This window comes from Ranitomeya variabilis, chromosome 4 (assembly GCF_051348905.1).
Source record: "Ranitomeya variabilis isolate aRanVar5 chromosome 4, aRanVar5.hap1, whole genome shotgun sequence".
NCBI lineage: Eukaryota > Metazoa > Chordata > Amphibia > Anura > Dendrobatidae > Ranitomeya > Ranitomeya variabilis.
Genome location: NC_135235.1, coordinates 183,703,063 through 183,728,845, shown reverse-complemented (window position 1 = coordinate 183,728,845; position 25,783 = coordinate 183,703,063). Strand labels below are relative to the sequence as shown.

At 48.0% G+C, this 25,783-nt stretch overlaps 1 protein-coding gene across 2 annotated transcripts in view; it reads right to left on the bottom strand.

Moving 5' to 3' along the window:
- The window catches only part of LOC143770136 (sulfotransferase 2B1-like), a 297,130-nt gene that overhangs the window by 238,559 nt on the left and 32,788 nt on the right, over nucleotides 1-25,783 (bottom strand). For both annotated transcript variants that reach the window (XM_077259457.1, XM_077259458.1), the window contains exon 2: nucleotides 14,266-14,406. In XM_077259457.1, coding sequence (XP_077115572.1) covers nucleotides 14,266-14,401 — 136 coding nt within the window. In that variant the 5' untranslated portion in view covers nucleotides 14,402-14,406. The remainder of the gene's footprint in view (nucleotides 1-14,265; nucleotides 14,407-25,783) is intronic.

Below are 25,783 nucleotides of genomic sequence, written 5' to 3'. Positions count from 1 at the left end.
GAGCCACCTTGTGCAGCAGTAATGCTGCACAAGGAAAAGGTAGCTATTTTGTTTTAGCTCCTTGCACACGCAGAACTTAACACTTATAAAATGTGTCCACTGATACCGTAAAACCGTCCCGGAGGTGGGACTTTCCTTCGTAATATGACGCAGCACAGCCGTTATTCCTACCCCCCGGCGCCGCGCCCCGGCTCCTCAGCGTTGTTTGATTCCGTCCCGGAGCCTGTGCTGTTATGTTATCCCGTGGCCAGGCACACTTAGCGCTGCCCGTCTTCTGGCATCATTTGGTGTCAGGATGGCTGCGCCTGTGCGGCCGCGCTGGCCGAGAGCCCGCCTCGCAGTGTCTTCTGATTTAATCCCACTGGGGGCCTGGGATCCATGGACATGCGCAGTGCATTTCTGAACCTCCACCTCTCACTCATCTCCCTATGGCTTCTTCAGACTGTTCGGTGTCAGCTGGTCCCTAATAGCATGCCACGGCCGTGACACCGCACAGTCTTAAGAAGCCGTAGGGAGGGGAGTGAGAGGCGAGGATATGCACTGCGCATGGCCATGGATCCCAGGCCCCCAGTGGGATAAAATCAGAAGACACTGCGAGGCGGGCTCTCGGCCAGCGCGGCCGCACAGGCGCAGCCATCCTGACACCAAATGATGTCAGAAGATGGGCAGCGCTAAGTGTGCCTGGCCACGGGATAACATAACAGCGCAGGCTCCGGGACGGAATCAAACAACGCTGAGGAGCCGGGGCGCGGCGCCGGGGGGGTAGGAATGACGGCTGTGCTGCGTCATATTACGAAGGAAAGTCCCACCTCCGGGACGGTTTCACGGTTTCAGGGGACACATTTTATAAGTGTTTAGTTCTGTGTTTGCAAGGAGCGTGATGAAAAGAGCCACCTTTTCTTTTTGCATCTTTTGTGCTGCACAAGCTGGCTCTTTCAGCTACAAACGCTTTTGGGGGGGGGGTTAAAGGTTCCCTTTCGACTTTCTCAGGCTTCGGCCTACATTGTGTTCCTCTGCTTTTCCACCTGTCCCTGGGCTCCAACACCGCTAGTTGCCGTCCAGAAGTGCTGTCCGCACAGTCCCAACAGTCGCTCCTCTGTTATTGGGGTTCAGTAACATCAGCTGTTCCCCTGCTGTGTGTGTGGCAATCCCTCCTACCTCCTCCTACCTCCTCCTCCTCCACCTGTCCCTGGGCTCCAACACCGCCAGTTGCCGTCCAGAAGTGCTGTACGCACAGTCAACAGTCCCTCCTCTGTTATTGGGGTTCAGTAACGTCAGCTGTTCCCCTGCTGTGTGTGTGGCAATCCCTCCTACCTCCTCCTACCTCCTCCTCCTCCACCTGTCCCTGGGCTCCAACACCGCCAGTTGCCGTCCAGAAGTGCTGTACGCACAGTCAACAGTCGCTCCTCTGTTATTGGGGTTCAGTAACGTCAGCTGTTCCCCTGCTGTGTGTGTGGCAATCCCTCCTACCTCCTCCTACCTCCTCCTCCTCCACCTGTCCCTGGGCTCCAACACCGCCAGTTGCCGTCCAGAAGTGCTGTCCGCACAGTCCCAACAGTCGCTCCTCTGTTATTGGGGTTCAGTAACGTCAGCTGTTCCCCTGCTGTGTGTGTGGCAATCCCTCCTACCTCCTCCTACCTCCTCCTCCTCCACCTGTCCCTGGGCTCCAACACCGCCAGTTGCCGTCCAGAAGTGCTGTACGCACAGTCAACAGTCCCTCCTCTGTTATTGGGGTTCAGTAACGTCAGCTGTTCCCCTGCTGTGTGTGTGGCAATCCCTCCTACCTCCTCCTCCTCCACCTGTCCCTGGGCTCCAACACCGCCAGTTGCCGTCCAGAAGTGCTGTACGCACAGTCAACAGTCGCTCCTCTGTTATTGGGGTTCAGTAACGTCAGCTGTTCCCCTGCTGTGTGTGTGGCAATCCCTCCTACCTCCTCCTACCTCCTCCACCTGTCCCTGGGCTCCAACACCGCCAGTTGCCGTCCAGAAGTGCTGTCCGCACAGTCCCAACAGTCGCTCCTCTGTTATTGGGGTTCAGTAACGTCAGCTGTTCCCCTGCTGTGTGTGTGGCAATCCCTCCTACCTCCTCCTACCTCCTCCTCCTCCACCTGTCCCTGGGCTCCAACACCGCCAGTTGCCGTCCAGAAGTGCTGTACGCACAGTCAACAGTACCTCCTCTGTTATTGGGGTTCAGTAACGTCAGCTGTTCCCCTGCTGTGTGTGTGGCAATCCCTCCTACCTCCTCCTACCTCCTCCTCCTCCACCTGTCCCTGGGCTCCAACACCGCCAGTTGCCGTCCAGAAGTGCTGTACGCACAGTCAACAGTCGCTCCTCTGTTATTGGGGTTCAGTAACGTCAGCTGTTCCCCTGCTGTGTGTGTGGCAATCCCTCCTACCTCCTCCTACCTCCTCCTCCTCCACCTGTCCCTGGGCTCCAACACCGCCAGTTGCCGTCCAGAAGTGCTGTCCGCACAGTCCCAACAGTCGCTCCTCTGTTATTGGGGTTCAGTAACGTCAGCTGTTCCCCTGCTGTGTGTGTGGCAATCCCTCCTACCTCCTCCTACCTCCTCCTCCTCCACCTGTCCCTGGGCTCCAACACCGCCAGTTGCCGTCCAGAAGTGCTGTCCGCACAGTCCCAACAGTCGCTCCTCTGTTATTGGGGTTCAGTAACGTCAGCTGTTCCCCTGCTGTGTGTGTGGCAATCCCTCCTACCTCCTCCTACCTCCTCCTCCTCCACCTGTCCCTGGGCTCCAACACCGCCAGTTGCCGTCCAGAAGTGCTGTACGCACAGTCAACAGTCCCTCCTCTGTTATTGGGGTTCAGTAACGTCAGCTGTTCCCCTGCTGTGTGTGTGGCAATCCCTCCTACCTCCTCCTCCTCCACCTGTCCCTGGGCTCCAACACCGCCAGTTGCCGTCCAGAAGTGCTGTACGCACAGTCAACAGTCGCTCCTCTGTTATTGGGGTTCAGTAACGTCAGCTGTTCCCCTGCTGTGTGTGTGGCAATCCCTCCTACCTCCTCCTCCTCCACCTGTCCCTGGGCTCCAACACCGCCAGTTGCCGTCCAGAAGTGCTGTACGCACAGTCAACAGTCGCTCCTCTGTTATTGGGGTTCAGTAACGTCAGCTGTTCCCCTGCTGTGTGTGTGGCAATCCCTCCTACCTCCTCCTACCTCCTCCTCCTCCACCTGTCCCTGGGCTCCAACACCGCCAGTTGCCGTCCAGAAGTGCTGTACGCACAGTCAACAGTCCCTCCTCTGTTATTGGGGTTCAGTAACGTCAGCTGTTCCCCTGCTGTGTGTGTGGCAATCCCTCCTACCTCCTCCTACCTCCTCCTCCTCCACCTGTCCCTGGGCTCCAACACCGCCAGTTGCCGTCCAGAAGTGCTGTACGCACAGTCAACAGTCCCTCCTCTGTTATTGGGGTTCAGTAACGTCAGCTGTTCCCCTGCTGTGTGTGTGGCAATCCCTCCTACCTCCTCCTACCTCCTCCTCCTCCACCTGTCCCTGGGCTCCAACACCGCCAGTTGCCGTCCAGAAGTGCTGTACGCACAGTCAACAGTCCCTCCTCTGTTATTGGGGTTCAGTAACGTCAGCTGTTCCCCTGCTGTGTGTGTGGCAATCCCTCCTACCTCCTCCTACCTCCTCCTCCTCCACCTGTCCCTGGGCTCCAACACCGCCAGTTGCCGTCCAGAAGTGCTGTACGCACAGTCAACAGTCGCTCCTCTGTTATTGGGGTTCAGTAACGTCAGCTGTTCCCCTGCTGTGTGTGTGGCAATCCCTCCTACCTCCTCCTCCTCCACCTGTCCCTGGGCTCCAACACCGCCAGTTGCCGTCCAGAAGTGCTGTACGCATAGTCAACAGTCGCTCCTCTGTTATTGGGGTTCAGTAACGTCAGCTGTTCCCCTGCTGTGTGTGTGGCAATCCCTCCTACCTCCTCCTACCTCCTCCTCCTCCACCTGTCCCTGGGCTCCAACACCGCCAGTTGCCGTCCAGAAGTGCTGTCCGCACAGAGCCAAACACCTCGCCAATGTGTTAGTGGGGTTCAGCACCGCCAGCTGTTCCCCTGCTGTGCAGCCGGCAACGTGTACTGCGACCGCCACGCAGGCACAACAAGTTAAATTTAAGGGAACCTGTCCTCCCCCCCCAGGCGTTTGTTACTGAAGGAGCCACCTTGTGCAGCAGTAATGATGCAAAGGTAAAAAGTGCCTCTTTTCGTGGTGCTCCTTGCACATGCTGATCCTAACACTTATGAAAAGTGTCCCCTCCTACCGTGATACCGTCCGGTAGGTGGAACTTTCCTTTGTGATGTGACGCAGCACAGCCGTCATTCTTACCCCCTTGGCGCCGTGCGCCGCCTCCTCAGCGTTGTTTGAATCAGTCCCGGAGCCTGCGCTGTTAGGTTAGCCCTTGGCCATGCACACATTTTGCGCTGCCCGTCTTCTGACATCATTTGGTGTCAGGCTGGCTGCGCCTGTGCGGCCGCGCTGGCCGAGAGCCCGCCTCGTACTGTCTTCTGATTTAATCCCACTGGGGGCCTGAGATCCATGGACATGCGCAGTGCATATCTGAACCTCCACCTCTCACTCATCTCCCTACGGCTTCTTCAAACTGTGCGGTGTCAGCTGGTCCCTAATAGCATGCCACGGCTGTGACACCGCACAGTCAGAAGAAGCCGTAGGGAGATGAGTGAGAGGTGGAGGTTCAGATATGCACTGCGCATGTCCATGGATCTCAGGCCCCCAGTGGGATTAAATCAGAAGACAGTACGAGGCGGGCTCTCGGCCAGCACGGCCGCACAGGCACAGCCAGCCTGACACCAAATGATGTCAGAAGACGGGCAGCGCAAAATGTGTGCATGGCCAAGGGCTAACCTAACAGCGCAGGCTCCGGGACTGATTCAAACAACGCTGAGGAGGCGGCGCACGGCGCCAAGGGGGTAAGAATGACGGCTGTGCTGCGTCACATCACAAAGGAAAGTTCCACCTACCGGACGGTATCACGGTAGGAGGGGACACTTTTTATAAGTGTTAGGTTCAGCATGTGCAAGGACCATAATTAAAAGAGCTAAGTTTACCTTTTCCAGCATTAGTGCTGTGCACGATGGCTCTTTCAGCTACAAACGCCTGGGGGGGGGGGTTAAAGTTTCCCTTTCAACTTGCTCCAGTGCAGGCTTCGGCCTACACTCTGCTCCCTCTCCTCCTCCTGCTGACCCTGGGCTCTAACACCGCTAGTTGGGGCCCGGTACTGCTAGCTGCACAGAGCCAAACACCAGCCAATGTGTCAGTGGGGTTCAGCACCGCCAGCTGTTCCTCTGCTGTGCAGCCGGCAACGTGTCCTGCAACAGCCACGCAGGCACAACAGACCCAAAGCTGCCGCCAGTGCAGGCTTCGGCCTACACTCTGCTCCATCTCCTCCTCCTGCTGACCCCGGGCTCTAACACCGCCAGTTGGGGCCCGGTACTGCGAGCTGCACAGAGAAAAACACCAGCCAATGTGTCAGTGGGGTTCAGCACCGCCAGCTTTTCCCCTGCTGTGTAGCCGGCAACGTGTCCTGCGACCGCCACGCAGACACAAGAACTGAAATTGAAGGGAACCTGTCCACCCTCCCCCAGGTGTTTCTATGTTTTACAGCCACCTTGTACAGCAATAATGCTGCATGTGTGCAAGGTGGCTCAGAAACTTATTCTCCTTGCCCATGTTGAAGTGAACACGTCTAAAAATGAGTCCTCTGCGACCATTAAAACGTCCCTCAGGTGTGATTTTCCTTTGTATTGACACGCAACAAGCTCCTTGGTAACGCTGCCCGTCTTCTGGCATCATTGTTTGGCTGGGTGCGCCTCTGCGGCCGCCTTGCCCCACACAACGCCCCTCGGTGTCTTATTTATTTTGACTGCGAGGGTGTGATTGACGGGCATGAACGGTGCATTTCTTCGCCTGTCCCTCATCTCCTTCTGCCTTCTTCGGACTGTGCGGCTTCATGGCCGTGGCATGCGATAAGGGATCAGCTGACGCCACATAGTCTGAAGCAGGTGTAAGAACCCAAGCGAGAGGCGAACATATGTACTGCGCCAGGCCATGAATCCCAGCCCCGCAGTGTTTTAACTATGTCAAGACACTGCGGGGCTGGGATTCATGGGCATCGCGAACCGCACCGGCCGACATCAAATGAGGTCAGAGGACGGGCAGCACTAACAGCGCTAGGCCAGGGGATAACACGACAGCGCAGACTCCTGTACAGCAAATAACAACGCTCAGGAGGCTGCACCCAGCACCAAGGTGGGATTCTTGACATCTGTGCTGCGTCTCATTACAAAGGGAACTCGCGCCTCCAACACAGTTTGACTGTATAAAGGGCTAAATGTTATACGTGTTTCATTCAGCGTGTGCAAGGAGCAAAATTAAAAGAGCAACCTTTGACTTGTGCAGCACTACTGCTGCATAAGCTGTGGCTCTTCTACTTTGTAACCCCTGAGGGGGGGTTAAAGGTTACCTTTGAAATTGGTTCAAGTAGGCTTCGGCCTACACTCTGCTCCCCCTGCAGAGCCCGGGCTCCAACACCGCCAGTTGGGGCCCGGTACTGCTAGCTGCACAGAGAAAAACACCAGCCAATGTGTCAGTGGGGTTCAGCACCGCCAGCTGTTCCCCTGCTGTGCAGCCGGCATCGTGTCCTGCAAAAGCCACGCAGACACAAGAACTGAAATTGAAGGGAACCTGTCCCCCCTCCCCCAGGCGTTTGTACGTTTTTAAGGCCACCTTGTACAGCGGTAATGCTGCATGTGTGCAAGGTGGCTCATAAACGTATTCTCCTCGCACATGTGGAACTGAAAACACGTCTAAAATGTGTCCTCTGCGTGACCATTTAACCGTCCCGGAGGTGTGACTTTCCTTTGTAATGACACGCTGCAACCCCCTTGGTAGCGCTGCCCGTCTTCTGGCATCATTGTTTGGCTGCCTGCGCCTCTGCGGCCGCCCTGACCCACACAACGCCCCTCGGTGTCTTATTTATTGGGACTGCGAGGGTGTGATTGATGGGCATGAACGGTGCATTTCTTCGCCTGTCCCTCATCTCCTTCCGCCTTCTTCGGACTGTGCGGCTTCATGGCCGTGGCATGCGATAAGGGATCAGCTGACGCCGCACAGTCTGCAGCGGGTGTAAGGACCCGAGTGCGAGAGGCGAACATATGTGCTGCGCCAGGCCATGAATCACAGCCCCGCAGTGTTTTAACAATGTTAAGACACCGCGGGGCTGGGATTCATGGTCATCGCGAACTGCAGCGGCCGACATTAAATGAGGTCAGAAGATGGGCAGCGCTAACAGCGCTAGGCCAGGGGATAACACGACAGCGCAGACTCCTGTACAGCAAATAACAACGCTCAGGAGGCTGCACACAGCACCAAGGTGGGATTCTTGACATCTGTGCTGCGTCTCATTACAAAGGGAACTCACGCCTCCAACACAGTTTGACTGTATAAAGGGCTAAATGTTATACGTGTTTCATTCAGCGTGTGCAAGGAGCAAAATTAAAAGAGCAACCTTTGACTTGTGCAGCACTACTGCTGCATAAGCTGTGGCTCTTCTACTTTGTAACCCCTGAGGGGGGGGTTAAAGGTTACCTTTGAAATTGGTTCAAGTAGGCTTCGGCCTACACTCTGCTCCCCCTGCAGAGCCCGGGCTCCAACACCGCCAGTTGGGGCCCGGTACTGCTAGCTGCACAGAGCCAAACACCAGCCAATGTGTCAGTGGGGTTCAGCACCGCCAGCTGTTCCCCTGCTGTGCAGCCGGCAACGTGTCCTGCAACAGCCACGCAGGCACAACAGACCCAAAGCTGCCGCCAGTGCAGGCTTCGGCCTACACTCTGCTCCATCTCCTCCTCCTGCTGACCCCGGGCTCTAACACCGCCAGTTGGGGCCCGGTACTGCTAGCTGCACAGAGAAAAACACCAGCCAATGTGTCAGTGGGGTTCAGCACCGCCAGCTGTTCCCCTGCTGTGCAGCCGGCATCGTGTCCTGCAAAAGCCACGCAGACACTTGCTCTTGTACCTTCTGCTCCCCATCCTGGTTCCAGTACCATCAGCTGGTTCCGGGCAGAGCCTTTGGCTTAGGTGCCTCCCTCTGGGTATCCGAGTTCCACCAACGTCAGGTGGTCCTTGGTAGTGCTTTCAGGCACGGGTACCTCCTGCTTAGTACCCAGGTTCCAGTAACGTCAGCTGGTCCTCGGTAGTTCCATTGGCTCTTGGACCTTCGGCTACCCATCCGGGTTCCAGCACCGTCAGCTGGTTCTCGGCACTGTCTTTTGCTCTTGTACCTTCTGCTCCCCATCCTGGTTCCAGTACCGTCAGCTGGTTCCGGGCAGAGCCTTTGGCTTAGGTGCCTCCCTCTGGGTATCCGAGTTCCACCAACGTCAGGTGGTCCTTGGTAGTGCTTTCAAGCACGGGTACCTCCTGCTTAGTAACCGGGTTCCAGTAACGTCAGCTGGTCCTCGGTAGTTCCATTGGCTCTTGGACCTTCGGGTAGCCATCCGAGTTCCAGTTCCATCAGCTGGTTCTCGGCATTTTCTCAGCCTTCTTGTACCTTCTGCTACATTTCCAAGTTCAAGAGACTAATCACGATGACCCGGAAGACCACCCCTAAGATGACGACGACACCAGAGACGACAACCACCGTGATGACGACGACCCTGGAGACGATGACCCTGAAGACCACCCCGATGACGACGACCCCAGAGACGACGACCCTGAAGACCACCCCGATGACGACGACCCCGGAGACGACGACCCTGGAGACGACGACGACCTGGAAGACCGAGAAGCAGAAGAACAAGAGGCTGCAGAACAAAGAGCAGAAGAACATTAAGCATAACACTAAATATCAGAGCAAAAAATATTATCTAAATTATAAGCAGAAGAAGACTAAGCAGTGTATGGGGGTGAGTCCGTTCCTCCTCGTGGTGCCCCTGGATAAAGCCTGATGCTGCAGGCCAAACTGAACGCGGACAAATGTAACTGTTTTGTGACAGGCAGAACGGAAGGTGTAATCTTCAAACTTTTATAGATAACAACTACGGGAATGCCTGTCACAAATAAGAATATGATGAAGAAGTTGAATATGAAGAAGATAATAGTAAAATAAAAAGAATATGAACAATGTATGTAACAAAAAAAATAATAGGTAGAAGATGAAGAAGAAGATGAATAAGGTGAAGAAGTTGATGTCAAAGAAGCTGATGATGAGGATAATGAAGAAGAAAGTGTGGGAGAAGTAAAAAAGAAGGTGAAGGGCGTGGAAGTAGTGAAACATCAATATCTGACAAAATAAAAAAAAAATTAACATAGTCAAAATCTTTCTAACGCCGAACGTCATAAAAAAACCCAAAATCCTGCTATTCTATTACATTGGGCTAAACCTCTGTGCCTTTAATGTCTCCGCCACGTCCCCCAATACATCCTACATTATTCTTAGTTGTTTTCCTTCATGTAGAATGAACCTACAAGGAAAGAAAGGGTTTATTTTAATTCCGATATTTTCGTCCCATTGACTTGCATTGGGATCGGGTATTGGTATCGGATTAGATCCGATATTTTGACGGTATCGGCCGATACTTTCCGATACCGATACTTTCCGATATCGGAAAGTATCGCTCAACACTAATAATGATACTTGGGCGAGTACCGAGTAGTGGCGAGCATGTTCGCTCATCACTATTAATTACAGGAGAACAAGGGCTTCGGTGGAATAGGCGTTAGGAGAGTATAACCATGTTTGTGATTTTTAAATAAAATGAAAAACGGTGTTTAGTCTTATTTCTAATAAAGGACTTTATTCTAGCTGTGTATTTACGATATAACTACAGGATTAGTAATGGATAGGTGTCTTATAGATGCCTCTCCATTAGTAATCCATGGACTTGATGTCACCTGACAATACAAAGGTTACATTAACCCACTGCTACAGGTTAAGTGGGAAGAGCTGTGCAAAGCCCCAGAATTGGCGCACCTAATAGATGTGCCCTCTCTGGGCTGCTGCAGGCTGCTATTTTTAGGCAGGGAGGCAATATCCATGGCCCCTTACCAGCCTGAGAATACCAGCCCCAGTTGTGAGCTTTAGCACGGCTGATTTTCAAAAAGGGGGGACCTTGTGACGCTTTTTAATTATTTATTTAAATAATTAAAAAATAGAGCGTGGGGACCCCTCTATTCTTGATAACCAGCCTTGCTGAAGCAGACAGCTGAGGGTTGTAGCCCCCAGCTGTGAGTTTTGCCTGGCTGGTTATCAAAAATACAGGAGAACCCATGCAGGTTTTTTTTTAACTATTTATTTCCAGCACAGGAGCGGCTGATGAATACTCCCATCCTTGGCTCCTGCTCTCACTGTTATTAATGGCAGCAGGTGTCAGCTGATGGGAGCTGTAGTCCCATCAGCTGACATCATTGACTGGAGGTAAACTTTATACCTCTGATCACAATTGAGCGCTCACACTGTCTTTAGACAACATGGGAACCGCAGCTTTCTCACCAGTGGGGATGTTTCCAACTCTGTTCATAATTGCTATGCCGATGTTTCCCACGCTGTCACACAGCATGGGAAACACCGGCTTTTGTGCTGTATATGTTCTGCCCATTTGAGTAAGTGCAATATGATTCATATTTCTGTACTGGTTTGTTGTGTTTTACCACCATCTAGTAGAGGCTGAATTTATAACCTGTGTCTTTAGCAGCAAATAGAGTGTTGCATTGTGGGATTACACCAAGGCATGTTGGGAAGAGGAGGCTCCATTTTCTTCTGTGCACTTACTGTGACACACACGCCTACCCTCCGGTAACTGCTCCAACTTAAGTTTGCTATCCTGGTAAAGCATATCTGATAAGATTAAAATCTCTGTTCTTGCAACACAGTATTGTACAGAAATGTGATTAACTATGTAGCAGCCACTACATAGGAGATGTGATTTTTAGAGATATGTGTATTTTCAAGTTATCATACTGTATACATTCCCTGTTAATTGTAAGGTATCAGCTGTGTGATTATTTACCCAATACTTACTTATGTTATTTGTATTCTTATAGTTTTACCGCATGTTCTATACGTGTTGACCAATAAACAAGTTAGACTACAGAAAAAGGTCTGCTTATTTGGAAGACAGAAGTGGTTTATGCTGTATGTTAGATTGCACACCGTATTAAGGTGTATTAAAACAGAACAGTATATGTTCGGCTATATTCAGGGATTAAATTGACAATTAAATTGGCTAATATTGCAAATTCGCTCATCTATATTGGAGACAGCAAACACATCATGTGAATACTATCTTGCAGTTTTATATGTAAAATGATGTGCATCCTATATAATGTATTATGGTAATGTACAGCATGTGAAGTGTTAATGCATAATGTTAATACAGTATAGGATAAGCCCAGTAGTTTAGCAACAACATGAGATGTAGGATACGGATAATAGGTTTTGCATATGAAATAGGATCAAAGAAGTATTGTTTCTCCTTGCAGAGAGTGATATGTTAAGCATGTTGAGGTGAGGAGACTTAAAACTGCAATGCTCCTCTGGGAAATATGCAAATTGTCTCTTCAGAGAGGAAGAGGACTAGAACTCTAGTGCCATCTATTGGAAGTAGCAATCCTAACAGTCAATGTCGACCCTTTAACAAGCCTTGTCACATGACTTAGGATAAAAGCCAAACCAGAATCTCAATTTGCAGACACTGTTTCATTGTACTGCCCCTCGTCAGTGCAAAGTGGAGTTCTGGTTTGGCTGATTGAGGGGCGTCTGACCGGGATCCAAGAAGTATCGTTTCTCCTTGCGGAGAGTGACATGTTAAAGGGAACCTGTCACCACCAAAATCGAAGGTGAGCTAAGCCCACTGGCATCAGGGGCTTATCTACAGCATTCTTTAATGCTGTAGATAAGCCCCCAATGTATCCTGAAAGATGAGAAAAAGAAGTTAGATTATACTTCCTGGGGGGGCGGTCCGATCCGATGGGCATCACGGTCCGGGGCGTCCCATCTTCATAGGATGACGTCCTCTTCTTGTCTTCACATGGCGGCTCCAGAGCAGGCGTACTTTGTCTGCCCTGTTGAGGGCAGAGCAAAGTACTGCAGTACGCAGGAGCCGGGCCTCTTCGAGCTTTCCTGGCGCCTGCGCACTGTTGTACTTTGCTCTGCCCTCAACAGGACCGCAGTGGGACCGCCCCCGGGTGAGTGTAATATAACCTCTTTTTCTTATCTTTCAGGAAACATCGGGGGCTTATCTACAGCATTACAGAATGCTGTAGATAAGCCCCTGATGCTGGTGGGCTTAGCTCACCTTCGATTTTGGGGGTGACAGGTTCCCTTTAAGCATGTCAAGGTGAGGAGACTTAAAGCCGCAATGATCCTCTGGGAAATATGCAAATTGTCTCTTCAGAGAGGAAGAGGACTAGAACTCTAGTGCCACCTATTGGAAGTAGCAATCCTAACAGTCAATGTCAACCCTTTAACGAACCGTGTCACATGACTTAGTATAAAAGCCAAACCAGAATCTCAATGTGCAGACATTCTGGTTTGGCTTTTATCCTAAGTCATGTGACAAGGCTCGTTATAGGGTCGGCATTGACTGTTAATATTGCTACTTCCAATAGGTGGCACTAGAGTTCTAGTCCTCTTCCTCTCTGAAGAGACAATTCGCATATGAAATAGGAAATAGTTAAGGATAGGACTGGGTGGGCACTAAATAACGATACAGAGGTGTCCAGAGAGAATTAGTGAAGTGTATAGTTAAGGTTAAGTTCTTGTGCGGTAACTTTCCAGGGCAGCATTTGTCACTTGTACAAGGCAGAGGGAAGCATTACTGGAATCCCGAGTGGTTGCTCATGTCAAGTCCAGAGCCTAAGGTCTAGCATAGGGGCTGCCGGACACATCATGTCTTCTGGCTTACAGTGAAAGAAGGACAGAGACCCCCATAGAGGGAAGATGATGGCTAGTCCCGAGTGCACTGCTGAGGTGAATGGGAGATCCCTGAGACTGACAGAATCAGTGGGCTTTGGGATAGTCCAGGACAAACTGGCGATAGGACTGCAGAGGAGTTTGTGTGTAAAGTGCCAGAGCTAGGTCATGACTACCGCTCTGTGTCACTTTACAGTACAGCCACATATTGCAAATGTCTACGTTTGGCAGAAATTGTGTGACAAATTTTGTTGCCAGTTTTGCGCATTTTCCAAAATGTCATCATTTTTTCTTCACAGCCCAATGGTATAAAATTCTGTGACTCACCCGTAGTGACAATATGATCATTGAACCCTTAGATCAATTAATTGAGAGGGGTAATTTGTAAAATATGGTCATTATGGGGAAGTTCTACTGTTCTGGCACCTCAAGGGCTCTTCCAATGGGTCAAGGTACCAACAAACCATAAGAGCAAAATCTGCACTACAATATGGCGCTCATTCACTTCTGAGCTTGCCACTGTGCTTGAAAAATAGCTCTCAATTGCATGCAGGATATTGGCACAATCAGGAGAAATTAATCAACAAAATAAGAGTTCTATTCTGGCACCTCACGGTCTCTGCCAATGGGACTTGGCACCCTTAAACCAATATATCTATACAAAAAACATTGTATGTATATATATATATATATATATATATATATATATATATATATATATATATATATATATATATATACACACACACACATACACACACACCCCATGCTTTGAAAAATTATTCTTGCATTTCGCTGCAAATACTACTGCAAGTCTCTTGGGGTATGTATTTACAAGCTTTGCACATCTAGAGGCCAGCTGGAAGATAAACCTACACCATAGTCCCAATTCCTTTGCAGTCCCTGACTACTTTTTCTCCACCATCTCCATGTATTTTTCTCCATCCATCTTCCAATCAACTTTGATCAACTTTCCTGTTTCTGCTGAAACAAAGCATCCTCACAGCATGATGCTGTCACCACTATGTTTGACTGAGGGGATGGTATTTCCAAGATAATGTGCAATGTTAGTTTTCCACCATACATAGTATTTTACATATATAAGCATGTACTCTAGTCAGATGACATCAAGCTAGCGATTTTTGGGCTAAATGCAAATCGCTAAGTGTGTTTGAAAGCTAACATATCACCATGAAAACACCATCAACATGGTCAAACATGGTGGTGGACCATACTGGGCCTGACTTTAGAAAAACAAAGATTTAAAGATTCTGAAGTTATTTATGTAAATAATTAATTTATATTAAAGTGGCAAATATTAAAATATGCTAATTACCTGATTTGGGAAAGGTTACGTTGTAAATGTCATCATCCAATACTTTAAATTCGTTTTCTGCATAAGCAATAGATTCTTCTGAGTACAAGTCACAGATAAATCTGATATCTTTATATAGAAAATAGTTAAACGTCATTTTATCTGTAAAAAAAACTAATTACAATTCAGACATTAGCAAAAGATTTTTTTTTATGTTTTCAACATTTTAGATCACTTTACCCTAATACTCTTTATCTATGAATTTGGTATAATGTTCCCACAAAATCTTGTTGTGCAAAAAAGCTTTATAATGATTAGTGAATAGCGAATACATTCAGTACTATTTGTTACCCACACGAATAGTACGCTATTCGTGCTATTCTTTACTCGGCGAGTAGTTAGCTATTCGCCTTGATATATTGGAGTAACCCGCCCAGCTTGCTTACCAATCACAGTAATGCCGTTGCCATCTATGGGGTGCCATTACTGTGATTGGCTGGCCTTACAGCGTCATAGGGGATAATTAAGCCCTGCAGGTGCCATCTTGCGCATATTACATGCGGAAACAGCGTAGTAAGAGCATAGTGTGAGGGTAGGGAGACAGAAACTCTCCCTGTATGCTGCTTTCAAAGTCCAAAAAGCATTTTTAAGAGATACTGAGAGTGAAAATTAGTTCTCTGTTAGGCCTCTTTCACACATGAGTGTCTCCGGTAGGAGTGGTGACAGTTTTCACATGTACTGGAGACACTGACACACGTAGACCCATTCAAATGAAAGGGTCTGTGCACGAATCAGTGTTTTCTCATGGACCATGTGTCAGTGTGCTCCACATGTTGACATATCCGTTTTTGTGCATCTGCACGGATCACATGGACCCATGCAAGTCAATGGATCCGTGTAAACACGTACTGCACACGGATGGCATCCGTGTACCGTCCGTGTGCGTTTCTAAAGTCATAGGGTTAAAATTTAAACAAATTGTTTAAATACATGGTCCCGGACAAACGGACAGCACACAGATGCCACACGGATAGTATACACAGACACACGGATAGCACACGGATGTGAAAAACGGACCCATGGACACGGATATCTCCGGTAAGGGTTTTTCTGGTACCGAAAATATCAGGACGTGTGAAGCCGGCCTTAGATTGAGAACGTGTAGGGAGAGATTTAATACAAGGGAGATGGAAAGTCAGGGTCTTAGCATTGCAAGTACATGCTGCAGATCTCTGCTAGGTTGCATTGTGTATACTGTAGGAACAGATTGTGGGCGTAGGAAGAGAGGCAGGGTTTCAGATCTAGTACCATAATATTCGAAACAGATCTTTTTAGAGCAAAATAATATTCCATAGTACCATCAAATACTAAACAAATTTTTAAAGGGACACTGTCACCCCCTCCAGCCGTTATAAACTAAAAGAGCCACCTTGTGCATCAGTAATGCTTCAATCTAACAAGGTGGCTCTTTTAGTCTTTGTTTCTGTTATTCCCACAATAAATGTATTTATAATTTAGCTGAAATACCTATCTTTGTACCTGGAGGCGGGTCTGAAACCTCCTCTTACAAGCGCCCAACCGCCGTCAGTCATCTCTTGAGTTGATTTTCGACGCCCCCTCAGCACTGTTATTGTGTGAAATCAGGCGCTTGCGCTCTGCTCTTCTGCCTTGCGCAGGCGCATAGAGCATTTGCCGTCATAGCGCTGGTGCCGGGTCCTGTTCTGCGCCTGTGCGGGCAGTGCAGCCAGCCTGTTACCGGATCCCCGCCCCGCACTGTGTTATGCATTATGCACAGTGCGGGGCTGGGATTCCTGGGCATGCGCACTGCGCTTGTCAGACGCTCCCCAGGTCCCCCGCCTTCCAGCCGGAATATACAGGTATCCTTGCCGGCGTTTGGAACAGCCGCACAGAACAACGCTGGAAGGTGGGGGACCTGGGGGAGCACAGTCGCAGAATGGAACCCGGCACCAGCGCTAGGACGGCAAATCCTCTATGCGCCTGCGCAAGGCAGAAGAGCAGAGCGCAGGCGCCGGATTTCACACAATAACAGCGTTGAGGGGGCGGCGAAAATCAACTCAAGAGATGACTGATGGTGGTTGGGCGCTTCTAAGAGGAGGCTTCAGACCCGCCGCCAGGTACAAAGATAGGTATTTCAGCTAAATTATAAATACATTTATTGTGGGAATAACAGAAACAAAAACTAAAAGAGCCACCTTGTAGACTGCAGCATTACTGATGCACAAGGTGGCTCTTTTAGTTTATAATGGCTGGAGGGGGTGACAGTGTCCCTTTAAAGAGCTAAATAATTTTCCAGAGTTCCTTAGTAGCAGCATATAATAAACTGCTCTGTTTTTAAAGCTAAACAACATTACTCAGTTTCATCATATATTAAACACATGCATACACTGTATTCAGAATTTATTTGTAATGCTTTTAGTGTCTGGTAGAATCCAATTTACTGACATTGAGCATACATCTCCCCCAACTCCTGTGTTATATTCACCTTACAGGGGCTTCACTCACTTTGACAGTGGCTCCATTGGCCAAAATGAAACGTGGAGCTCACAAAACTCAGGTTTCATGGCACCTGCTGGCCCTCTGAAAATGTGAAGCAAGGGCTGCATAATGACATGGCAGTGGACTTGGTGTGGTGGCGGGCGAAGCCCAAAATTCAAATGGGCATGTTTTAGGTGGCATTCTGAAGTGATAGGGTCTATGTATTCCAATATGTAGCTAACAATTTGGAATGAGTTGGGTACCTCCCAAATGTAGGAGTGAAATGTTAAAGGAAAAATTAAAGCCAAAACACTCTGTGTGAACATATGCTAAAGGGTAGATATAAATTTACAAAAAAAAAAAGAAAAAAAATATATATTATATATATATATTTTTTTTTATAATATATAAATATTTATTTCTATTTTGTGTTACATACAGTACATGTTATATGAAGGGAAAAATGTTTCTTAGTATTTTTCCTTTAAAAAAATAGGTTTGGTTTGGTAGGCCTTCCTATGTATCTGTAAGACCAGAACAATAGTCTGACAACATTATTCCCAGATGAAAGTCAGAAAAGCATGCAGGCATGTTCTCTATGCAGTACCCATTTAGTTTTAGCTCTTTCCCATCCATTTCAGCATTTTTTTTCCATGCCCCCAGACCTTTTTGTTGGGTCCAGCAGAAAAATATTTTGCTTTCCCATTGACTTGCATAGGATTCATTATTCAGTACGAATACACAGCTATTATTACACTGAAATTATTTATGATGATTTTCCAGAATCTGAATATTTTGCTAATCCACAGGCCAACCAAAAATTCTTCTGTTACTAACATCATACAGTAGGGGACATCTCACTTTCAAATTGTTTATAGCACCTAGTCTATGTTATAATGGCCTCATCCACAGGCTCATACATATTTATTGTGCTACTAACATTATACAGTAGGGGACATATCACTTTCAAATTGTTTGTAGCATCTAGTCTATGTTACAGAAGCCTCATCCACAGGCCCTCCAAAAATTATTGTGTTACTAACATCATACAGTAGCAGACATCATAATTTCAAATTGTTTGTAGCATCTAATCTATGTTATAGAGGCCTCATCCACACGCCCCACAAAAATCTTGTTACTAACGTCTTACAGCAGCAGACATTTTAATTTCAAATTATTTGTATCATATAGTCTATGTCATAGAGTTCTTTTCCACAGGCTCCTCAAAAATTATTGTGTTGCTAACATCATACGTAAGGGAACATCTCATTTTCAAATTGTTTGTAACATCTACTCTATGTTATAGAGGCCTCATCCACAGGCCCAAAAATATTTCTTGTGCTACTATTGTCATAGAGTAGGGTACATCTCATTTTCAAATTGTCTGTAGCATGTTATAGAAGCCTCATCCACAGGCACAAAAAAATATTGTTTAACTAACCTCATACAGTAGGGTTGATATAATTTTAAAATAAGAAAAGAAACACCAGCGCTACACTGTGAAAGAGCCCCCCTCAGCAGCTGGGATCAAGACAGAGAGTGCTGGAAAACTGTCATGCCCTGATGAAGAAGGACGCCGTTCCTTTGAAACGCGTTGGTAGCTTTTTTGGCCCCAGAATTGCTCCGTAGCTCCTTGTGGCGTCACACGCCGGTTACCCTTGTCGGCCATTTTTTTCCCTCGCTGCATGCATCCAGAGACGCCACCGTCCGGGGCCTCCTCTGGCTCTGCGTAGCGCAGCTTCCTTTGCAGCCCACAGATGCCTACCTCGCCTCTATTGCAGCTCACTCGTCGGCTCTCCGCTGTCAGCACTCCTTTCGATCTTGGTGAGTCTTGCACGCATGCATCAGTCATCTTCATGTACAATCACTATGTGTGTGTTTTTTATTGACTCTTCCGCATATATACGGCCGCAGCCCACAGGAGCTCAGTCACTAGTCTTGGATCAGTCCATGTGTATACCTACTAACGCTATTTTCAGCTTTATATTTGTGTATACTGCAGGACTCCGGACTACAGTGTGCAAACATTCACTCTTACCCATCAGATGTACACCACCTATTTTCCAGCTACATGTATTTTATTCATTGGATTCATCACCATAGGTTAGCATTTATTTTACATGAACCTCTCATTTTATCTGCTCTTGATTGATTTTTTTTGCCATACATATATATATTTTATATTTTATTATGGATACGTACCATCTATACCACGTGGGTCCCCTATAGCATCATCTGTTCTCTCTTCCTCTCCTCAATCAGGTATACAGGTGTGGCCAAAAGTATTGACATCCCTGCAAACCTGTCAGATAATACTCACTTTCTTCCTGAAAATGATTGCAATCACAAATTCTTTGGTATTATCTTCATTTAATTTGTCTTAAATGAAAAAACACAAAAGAGAATGAAGCAAAAAGCAAAACATTGATCATTTCACACAAAACTCCAAAAATGGGCCAGACAAAAGTATTGGCACCCTCAGCCTAATACTTGGTTGCACAACCTTTAGCCAAAATAACCGCGACCAACCGCTTCCGCTAATCATCAATGAGTTTCTTACAATGCTCTGCTGGAATTTTACACCATTCTTCTTTGGCAAACTGCTCCAGGCCCCTTATATTTGAAGGGTGCCTTCTCCAAACTGCCATTTTTAGATCTCTCCACAGGTGTTCTATGGGATTCAGGTCTGGACTCATTGCTGGCCACCTTAGAAGTCTCCAGTGCTTTCTCTCAAATTATTTTCTGGTGCTTTTTGAAGTGTGTTTTGGGTCATTGTCCTGCTGGAAGACCCATGACCTCTGAGGGAGACCCAGCTTTCTCACACTGGGCCCTATATTATGCTGCAAAATTTGTTGGTATGTTGGTAGTCTTCAGACTTCATAATGCCATGCACACGGTCAAGCATTCCAGTGCCAGAGGCAGCAAAGCAACCCCCAAAACATCAGGGAACCTCCGCCATGTTTGACTGCAGGGACCATGTTCTTTTCTTTGAATGCCTCTTTTTTCTCCTGTAAACTCTATGTTGATGCCTTTGCCCAAAAAGCTCTACTTTTGTCTCATCTGACCAGAGAGCATTCTTCCAAAACGTTTTAAGCTTTTTCAGGTAAGTTTTGGCAAACTCCAGCCTGGCTTTTTTATGTCTCGGGGTAAGAAATGGGGTCTTCCTGGGTCTCTTACCATACAGTCCCTTTTCATTCAGACGCCGACGGATAGTACGGGTTGACACTGTTTTACCCTCGGACTGCAGGGCAGCTTGAACTTGATTGGATGTTAGTCGAGGTTCTTTATCCAACATCCGCACAGTCTTGCGTTGAAATCTCTTGTCAATTTTTCTTTTCCGTCCACATCTAGGGAGGTTAGCCACAGTGCCATGGGCTTTAAACTTCTTGATGACACTGCGCACGGTAGACACAGGAACATTCAGGTCTTTGGAGATGGACTTGTAGCCTTGAGATTGCTCATGCTTCTGGAGCGCCCCCACACCGCCGCAGGGCCGAGGGGTACCCGGAGCCAGGCCTCTGGGTCTCAGTCCTGGGGTTGTCACGGTGGCTAGACCTGGTCCGTGGCCTGTTGTGAAATTGGATTCTGGGCTCCCCCGGTGGCCACTTGTGGAATTGTACTTGTGTGCATCATCCCCTCTGTTCACCTGCTCCTATCAGGATGTGGGAGTCGCTATATAACCTTGCTCCTCTGTCAGTTTCATGCCGGTCAACAATGTAATCAGAAGCCTTTCTGTGCATGTTCCTGCTACTAGACAACTCCCAGCTAAGTTGGACTTTTGTCCTTGTGTGTTTTTGCATTTTGTTCCTGTTCACAGCTGCTGTTTCGTTACTGTGTCTGGAAAGCTCTTGTGAGCGGAAATTGCCACTCTGGTGTTATGAGTTAATGCTAGAGTCTTAAAGTAATTTCTGGATGGTGTTTTGATAGGGTTTTCTGCTGACCATGAAAGTGCCCTTTCTGTCTTCTTTCTATCTAGTAAGCGGACCTCGATTTTTGCTAAACCTATTTTCATACTACGTTTGTCATTTCATCTAAAATCACCGCCAATATATGTGGGGGCCTCTGTCTGCCTTTTGGGAAAATTTCTCTAGAGGTGAGCCAGGACTGTCTTTTCCTCTGCTAGGATTTGGTAGTTCTCCGGCTGGCGCTGGGCATCTAGGGATAAAAAAACGTAGGCATGCTACCCGGCCACTTCTAGTTGTGCGGCAGGTTTAGTTCATGGTCAGTATAGTTTCCATCTTCCAAGAGCTAGTTCTCATATATGCTGGGCTATGTTCTCTCGCCATTGAGAATCATGACAGTTTGACCGGCCCAAAAAAAAGGGTTAAATTACTGGCTGAGAAAGGAGAGAAAAAAGAAGTCTGCTACAATTTTTTTTTTTTTTTTTCCTCTAGTTCTGAGTGTGCTCTTAATTGAATCACTTGCTAGTCTGCCTATACTGCAGCCTTCCTCTCTTTCTCTCCTTCTTATCCTTGAATGGCTTTGTGTTCACCTGTTTCAAATGGATCTTCAGAGTGTAGCTACAGGTTTGAATAATCTCGCCACAAAGGTACAAAATTTGCAAGATTTCGTTGTTCATGCACCTATGTCTGAGCCTAGAATTCCTTTGCCTGAATTCTTCTCGGGGAATAGATCTCACTTTCAAAATTTTAAAAATAATTGCAAATTGTTTTTGTCCCTGAAGTCTCGCTCTGCCGGAGACCCTGCACAGCAGGTCAGGATTGTAATTTCCTTGCTCCGGGGCGACCCTCAAGACTGGGCTTTTGCATTGGCACCAGGGGATCCTGCGTTGCTCAATGTGGATGCGTTTTTTCTGGCCTTGGGGTTGCTTTATGAGGAACCTCATTTAGAGCTTCAGGCGGAAAAGGCCTTGATGTCCTTGTCTCAGGGGCAAGATGAAGCTGAAATATACTGCCAAAAATTCCGCAAATGGTCTGTGCTTACTCAGTGGAATGAGTGCGCCCTGGCGGCGATTTTCAGAGAAGGTCTCTCTGATGCCATTAAGGATGTTATGGTGGGGTTCCCTGTGCCTGCGAGTCTGAATGAGTCCATGACGATGGCTATTCAGATCGATAGGCGTCTGCGGGAGCGCAAACCTGTGCACCATTTGGCGGTGTCTACTGAGAAAACGCCAGAAAATATGCAATGTGATAGAATTCTGTCCAGAAGCGAGCGGCAGAATTTTAGACGAAAAAATGGGTTGTGCTTCTATTGTGGTGATTCAACTCATGTTATATCAGCATGCTTTAAGCGTACTAAGAAGCCTGACAAGTCTGTTTCAATTAGCACTTTACAGTCTAAGTTTATTCTATCTGTGACCCTGATTTGTTCTTTGTCATCTATTACCGCGGACGCCTATGTCGACTCTGGCGCTGCTTTGAGTCTTATGGATTGGTCCTTTGCCAAACGCTGTGGGTATGATTTGGAGCCATTGGAGGCTCCGATACCTCTGAAAGGGATTGACTCCACCCCATTGGCTAGTAATAAACCACAATACTGGACACAAGTGACTATGCGTGTTAATCCGGATCACCAGGAGGTTATTCGCTTTCTGGTGCTGTATAATCTACATGATGTTTTGGTGCTGGGATTGCCATGGCTGCAATCTCATAACCCAGTCCTCGACTGGAGAGCTATGTCTGTGTTAAGCTGGGGATGTAAAGGAACTCATGGGGACGTACCTTTGGTTTCCATTTCATCATCTATTCCCTCTGAGATTCCTGAATTCTTGTCTGACTTTCGTGACGTTTTTGAAGAACCCAAGGTTGGTTCACTACCTCCTCACCGGGAGTGCGATTGTGCCATAGACTTGATCCCGGGTAGTAAATACCCTAAGGGTCGTTTATTTAATCTGTCTGTGCCTGAACACGCGGCTATGCGAGAATATATAAAGGAGTCCTTGGAAAAGGGACATATTCGTCCTTCGTCATCTCCCTTAGGAGCCGGTTTTTTCTTTGTGTCTAAGAAAGACGGCTCTTTGAGGCCGTGTATTGATTATCGACTTTTGAATAAAATCACGGTTAAATATCAATATCCGTTACCACTGCTTACTGATTTGTTTGCTCGTATAAAGGGGGCCAAGTGGTTCTCTAAGATTGATCTCCGTGGGGCGTATAATTTGGTGCGAATCAAGCAGGGGGATGAGTGGAAAACCGCATTTAATACGCCCGAGGGCCATTTTGAGTATTTGGTGATGCCTTTTGGTCTTTCAAATGCCCCTTCAGTCTTCCAGTCCTTTATGCATGACATTTTCCGCGATTATTTGGACAAATTTATGATTGTGTATCTGGATGATATTCTGATTTTTTCGGATGACTGGGACTCTCATGTCCAGCAGGTCAGGAGGGTTTTTCAGGTTTTGCGGTCTAATTCCTTGTGTGTGAAGGGTTCTAAGTGTGTTTTTGGGGTTCAAAAGATTTCCTTCTTGGGATACATTTTTTCCCCCTCTTCCATCGAGATGGATCCTGTCAAGGTTCAGGCTATTGGTGATTGGACGCAACCCTCTTCTCTTAAGAGTCTTCAGAAATTTTTGGGCTTTGCTAACTTTTATCGTCGATTTATTGCTGGTTTTTCTGATGTTGTAAAACCATTGACTGATTTGACTAAGAAGGGTGCTGATGTTGCTGATTGGTCCCCTGATGCTGTGGAGGCCTTTCGGGAGCTCAAGCGCCGCTTTTCTTCCGCCCCAGTGTTGCGTCAGCCTGATGTTGCTCTTCCTTTTCAGGTTGAGGTCGACGCTTCTGAAATCGGAGCTGGGGCGGTGTTGTCGCAGAGAAGTTCCGACTGCTCCGTGATGAGACCTTGTGCTTTTTTTTCCCGTAAATTTTCGCCCGCCGAGCGGAATTATGATATTGGGAATCGGGAGCTTTTGGCCATGAAGTGGGCTTTTGAGGAGTGGCGTCACTGGCTTGAGGGGGCCAGACATCAGGTGGTGGTATTGACTGACCACAAGAATTTAATTTACCTTGAGTCTGCCAGGCGCCTGAATCCTAGACAGGCGCGCTGGTCGTTGTTTTTCTCTCGGTTTAATTTTGTGGTGTCTTACCTACCGGGTTCTAAGAATGTTAAGGCGGATGCCCTTTCTAGGAGTTTTGAGCCTGACTCCCCTGGTAATTCTGAGCCCACAGGTATCCTTAAAGATGGAGTGATATTGTCTGCCGTTTCTCCAGACCTGCGGCGGGCCTTGCAGGAGTTTCAGGCGGATAGACCTGATCGTTGCCCACCTGGTAGACTGTTTGTTCCTGATGATTGGACCAGTAGAGTCATCTCTGAGGTTCATTCTTCTGCGTTGGCAGGTCATCCTGGAATCTTTGGTACCAGGGATTTGGTGGCAAGGTCCTTCTGGTGGCCTTCCCTGTCACGAGATGTGCGAGGCTTTGTGCAGTCTTGTGACGTTTGTGCTCGGGCCAAGCCTTGTTGTTCTCGGGCTAGTGGATTGTTGTTACCCTTGCCTATCCCGAAGAGGCCTTGGACGCACATCTCGATGGATTTTATTTCGGATCTGCCTGTTTCTCATAAGATGTCTGTCATCTGGGTGGTGTGTGACCGTTTCTCTAAGATGGTCCATCTGGTTCCCTTGCCTAAGTTGCCTTCTTCTTCCGAGTTGGTTCCTCTGTTTTTTCAAAATGTTGTTCGTTTGCATGGTATTCCGGAGAATATCGTTTCTGACAGAGGGACCTAATTCGTGTCTAGATTTTGGCGGGCATTCTGTGCTAGGATGGGCATAGATTTGTCTTTTTCGTCTGCTTTCCATCCTCAGACTAATGGCCAGACCGAGCGGACTAATCAGACCTTGGAGACATATTTGAGGTGTTTTGTGTCTGCGGATCAGGATGATTGGGTTGCTTTTTTGCCTTTGGCGGAGTTCGCCCTCAATAATCGGGCCAGCTCTGCCACCTTGGTGTCCCCGTTTTTCTGTAATTCGGGGTTTCATCCTCGATTTTCCTCCGGTCAAGTGGAATCTTCGGATTGTCCTGGAGTGGATGCTGTGGTGGAGAGGTTGCATCAGATTTGGGGGCAGGTGGTGGACAATTTGAAGTTGTCCCAGGAGAAGACTCAGCTTTTTGCCAACCGCCGTCGTCGTGTTGGTCCTCGGCTTTGTGTTGGGGACTTGGTGTGGTTGTCTTCTCGTTTTGTCCCTATGAGGGTTTCTTCTCCTAAGTTTAAGCCTCGGTTCATCGGCCCGTACAAGATATTGGAGATTCTTAACCCTGTGTCCTTCCGTTTGGACCTCCCTGCATCCTTTTCGATTCATAATGTTTTTCATCGGTCATTGTTGCGCAGGTATGAGGTACCGGCTGTGCCTTCCGTTGAGCCTCCTGCTCCGGTGTTGGTTGAGGGTGAGTTGGAGTACGTTGTGGAAAAGATCTTGGACTCTCGTGTTTCCAGACGGAAACTCCAGTATCTGGTCAAATGGAAGGGATACGGTCAGGAGGATAATTCTTGGGTCACTGCCTCTGATGTTCATGCCTCCGATCTTGTCCGTGCCTTTCATAGGGCTCATCCTGATCGCCCTGGTGGTTCTGGTGAGGGTTCGGTGCCCCCTCCTTGAGGGGGGGGGTACTGTTGTGAAATTGGATTCTGGGCTCCCCCGGTGGCCACTTGTGGAATTGTACTTGTGTGCATCATCCCCTCTGTTCACCTGCTCCTATCAGGATGTGGGAGTCGCTATATAACCTTGCTCCTCTGTCAGTTTCATGCCGGTCAACAATGTAATCAGAAGCCATTCTGTGCATGTTCCTGCTACTAGACAACTCCCAGCTAAGTTGGACTTTTGTCCTTGTGTGTTTTTGCATTTTGTTCCTGTTCACAGCTGCTGTTTCGTTACTGTGTCTGGAAAGCTCTTGTGAGCGGAAATTGCCACTCTGGTGTTATGAGTTAATGCTAGAGTCTTAAAGTAATTTCTGGATGGTGTTTTGATAGGGTTTTCTGCTGACCATGAAAGTGCCCTTTCTGTCTTCTTTCTATCTAGTAAGCGGACCTCGATTTTTGCTAAACCTATTTTCATACTACGTTTGTCATTTCATCTAAAATCACCGCCAAT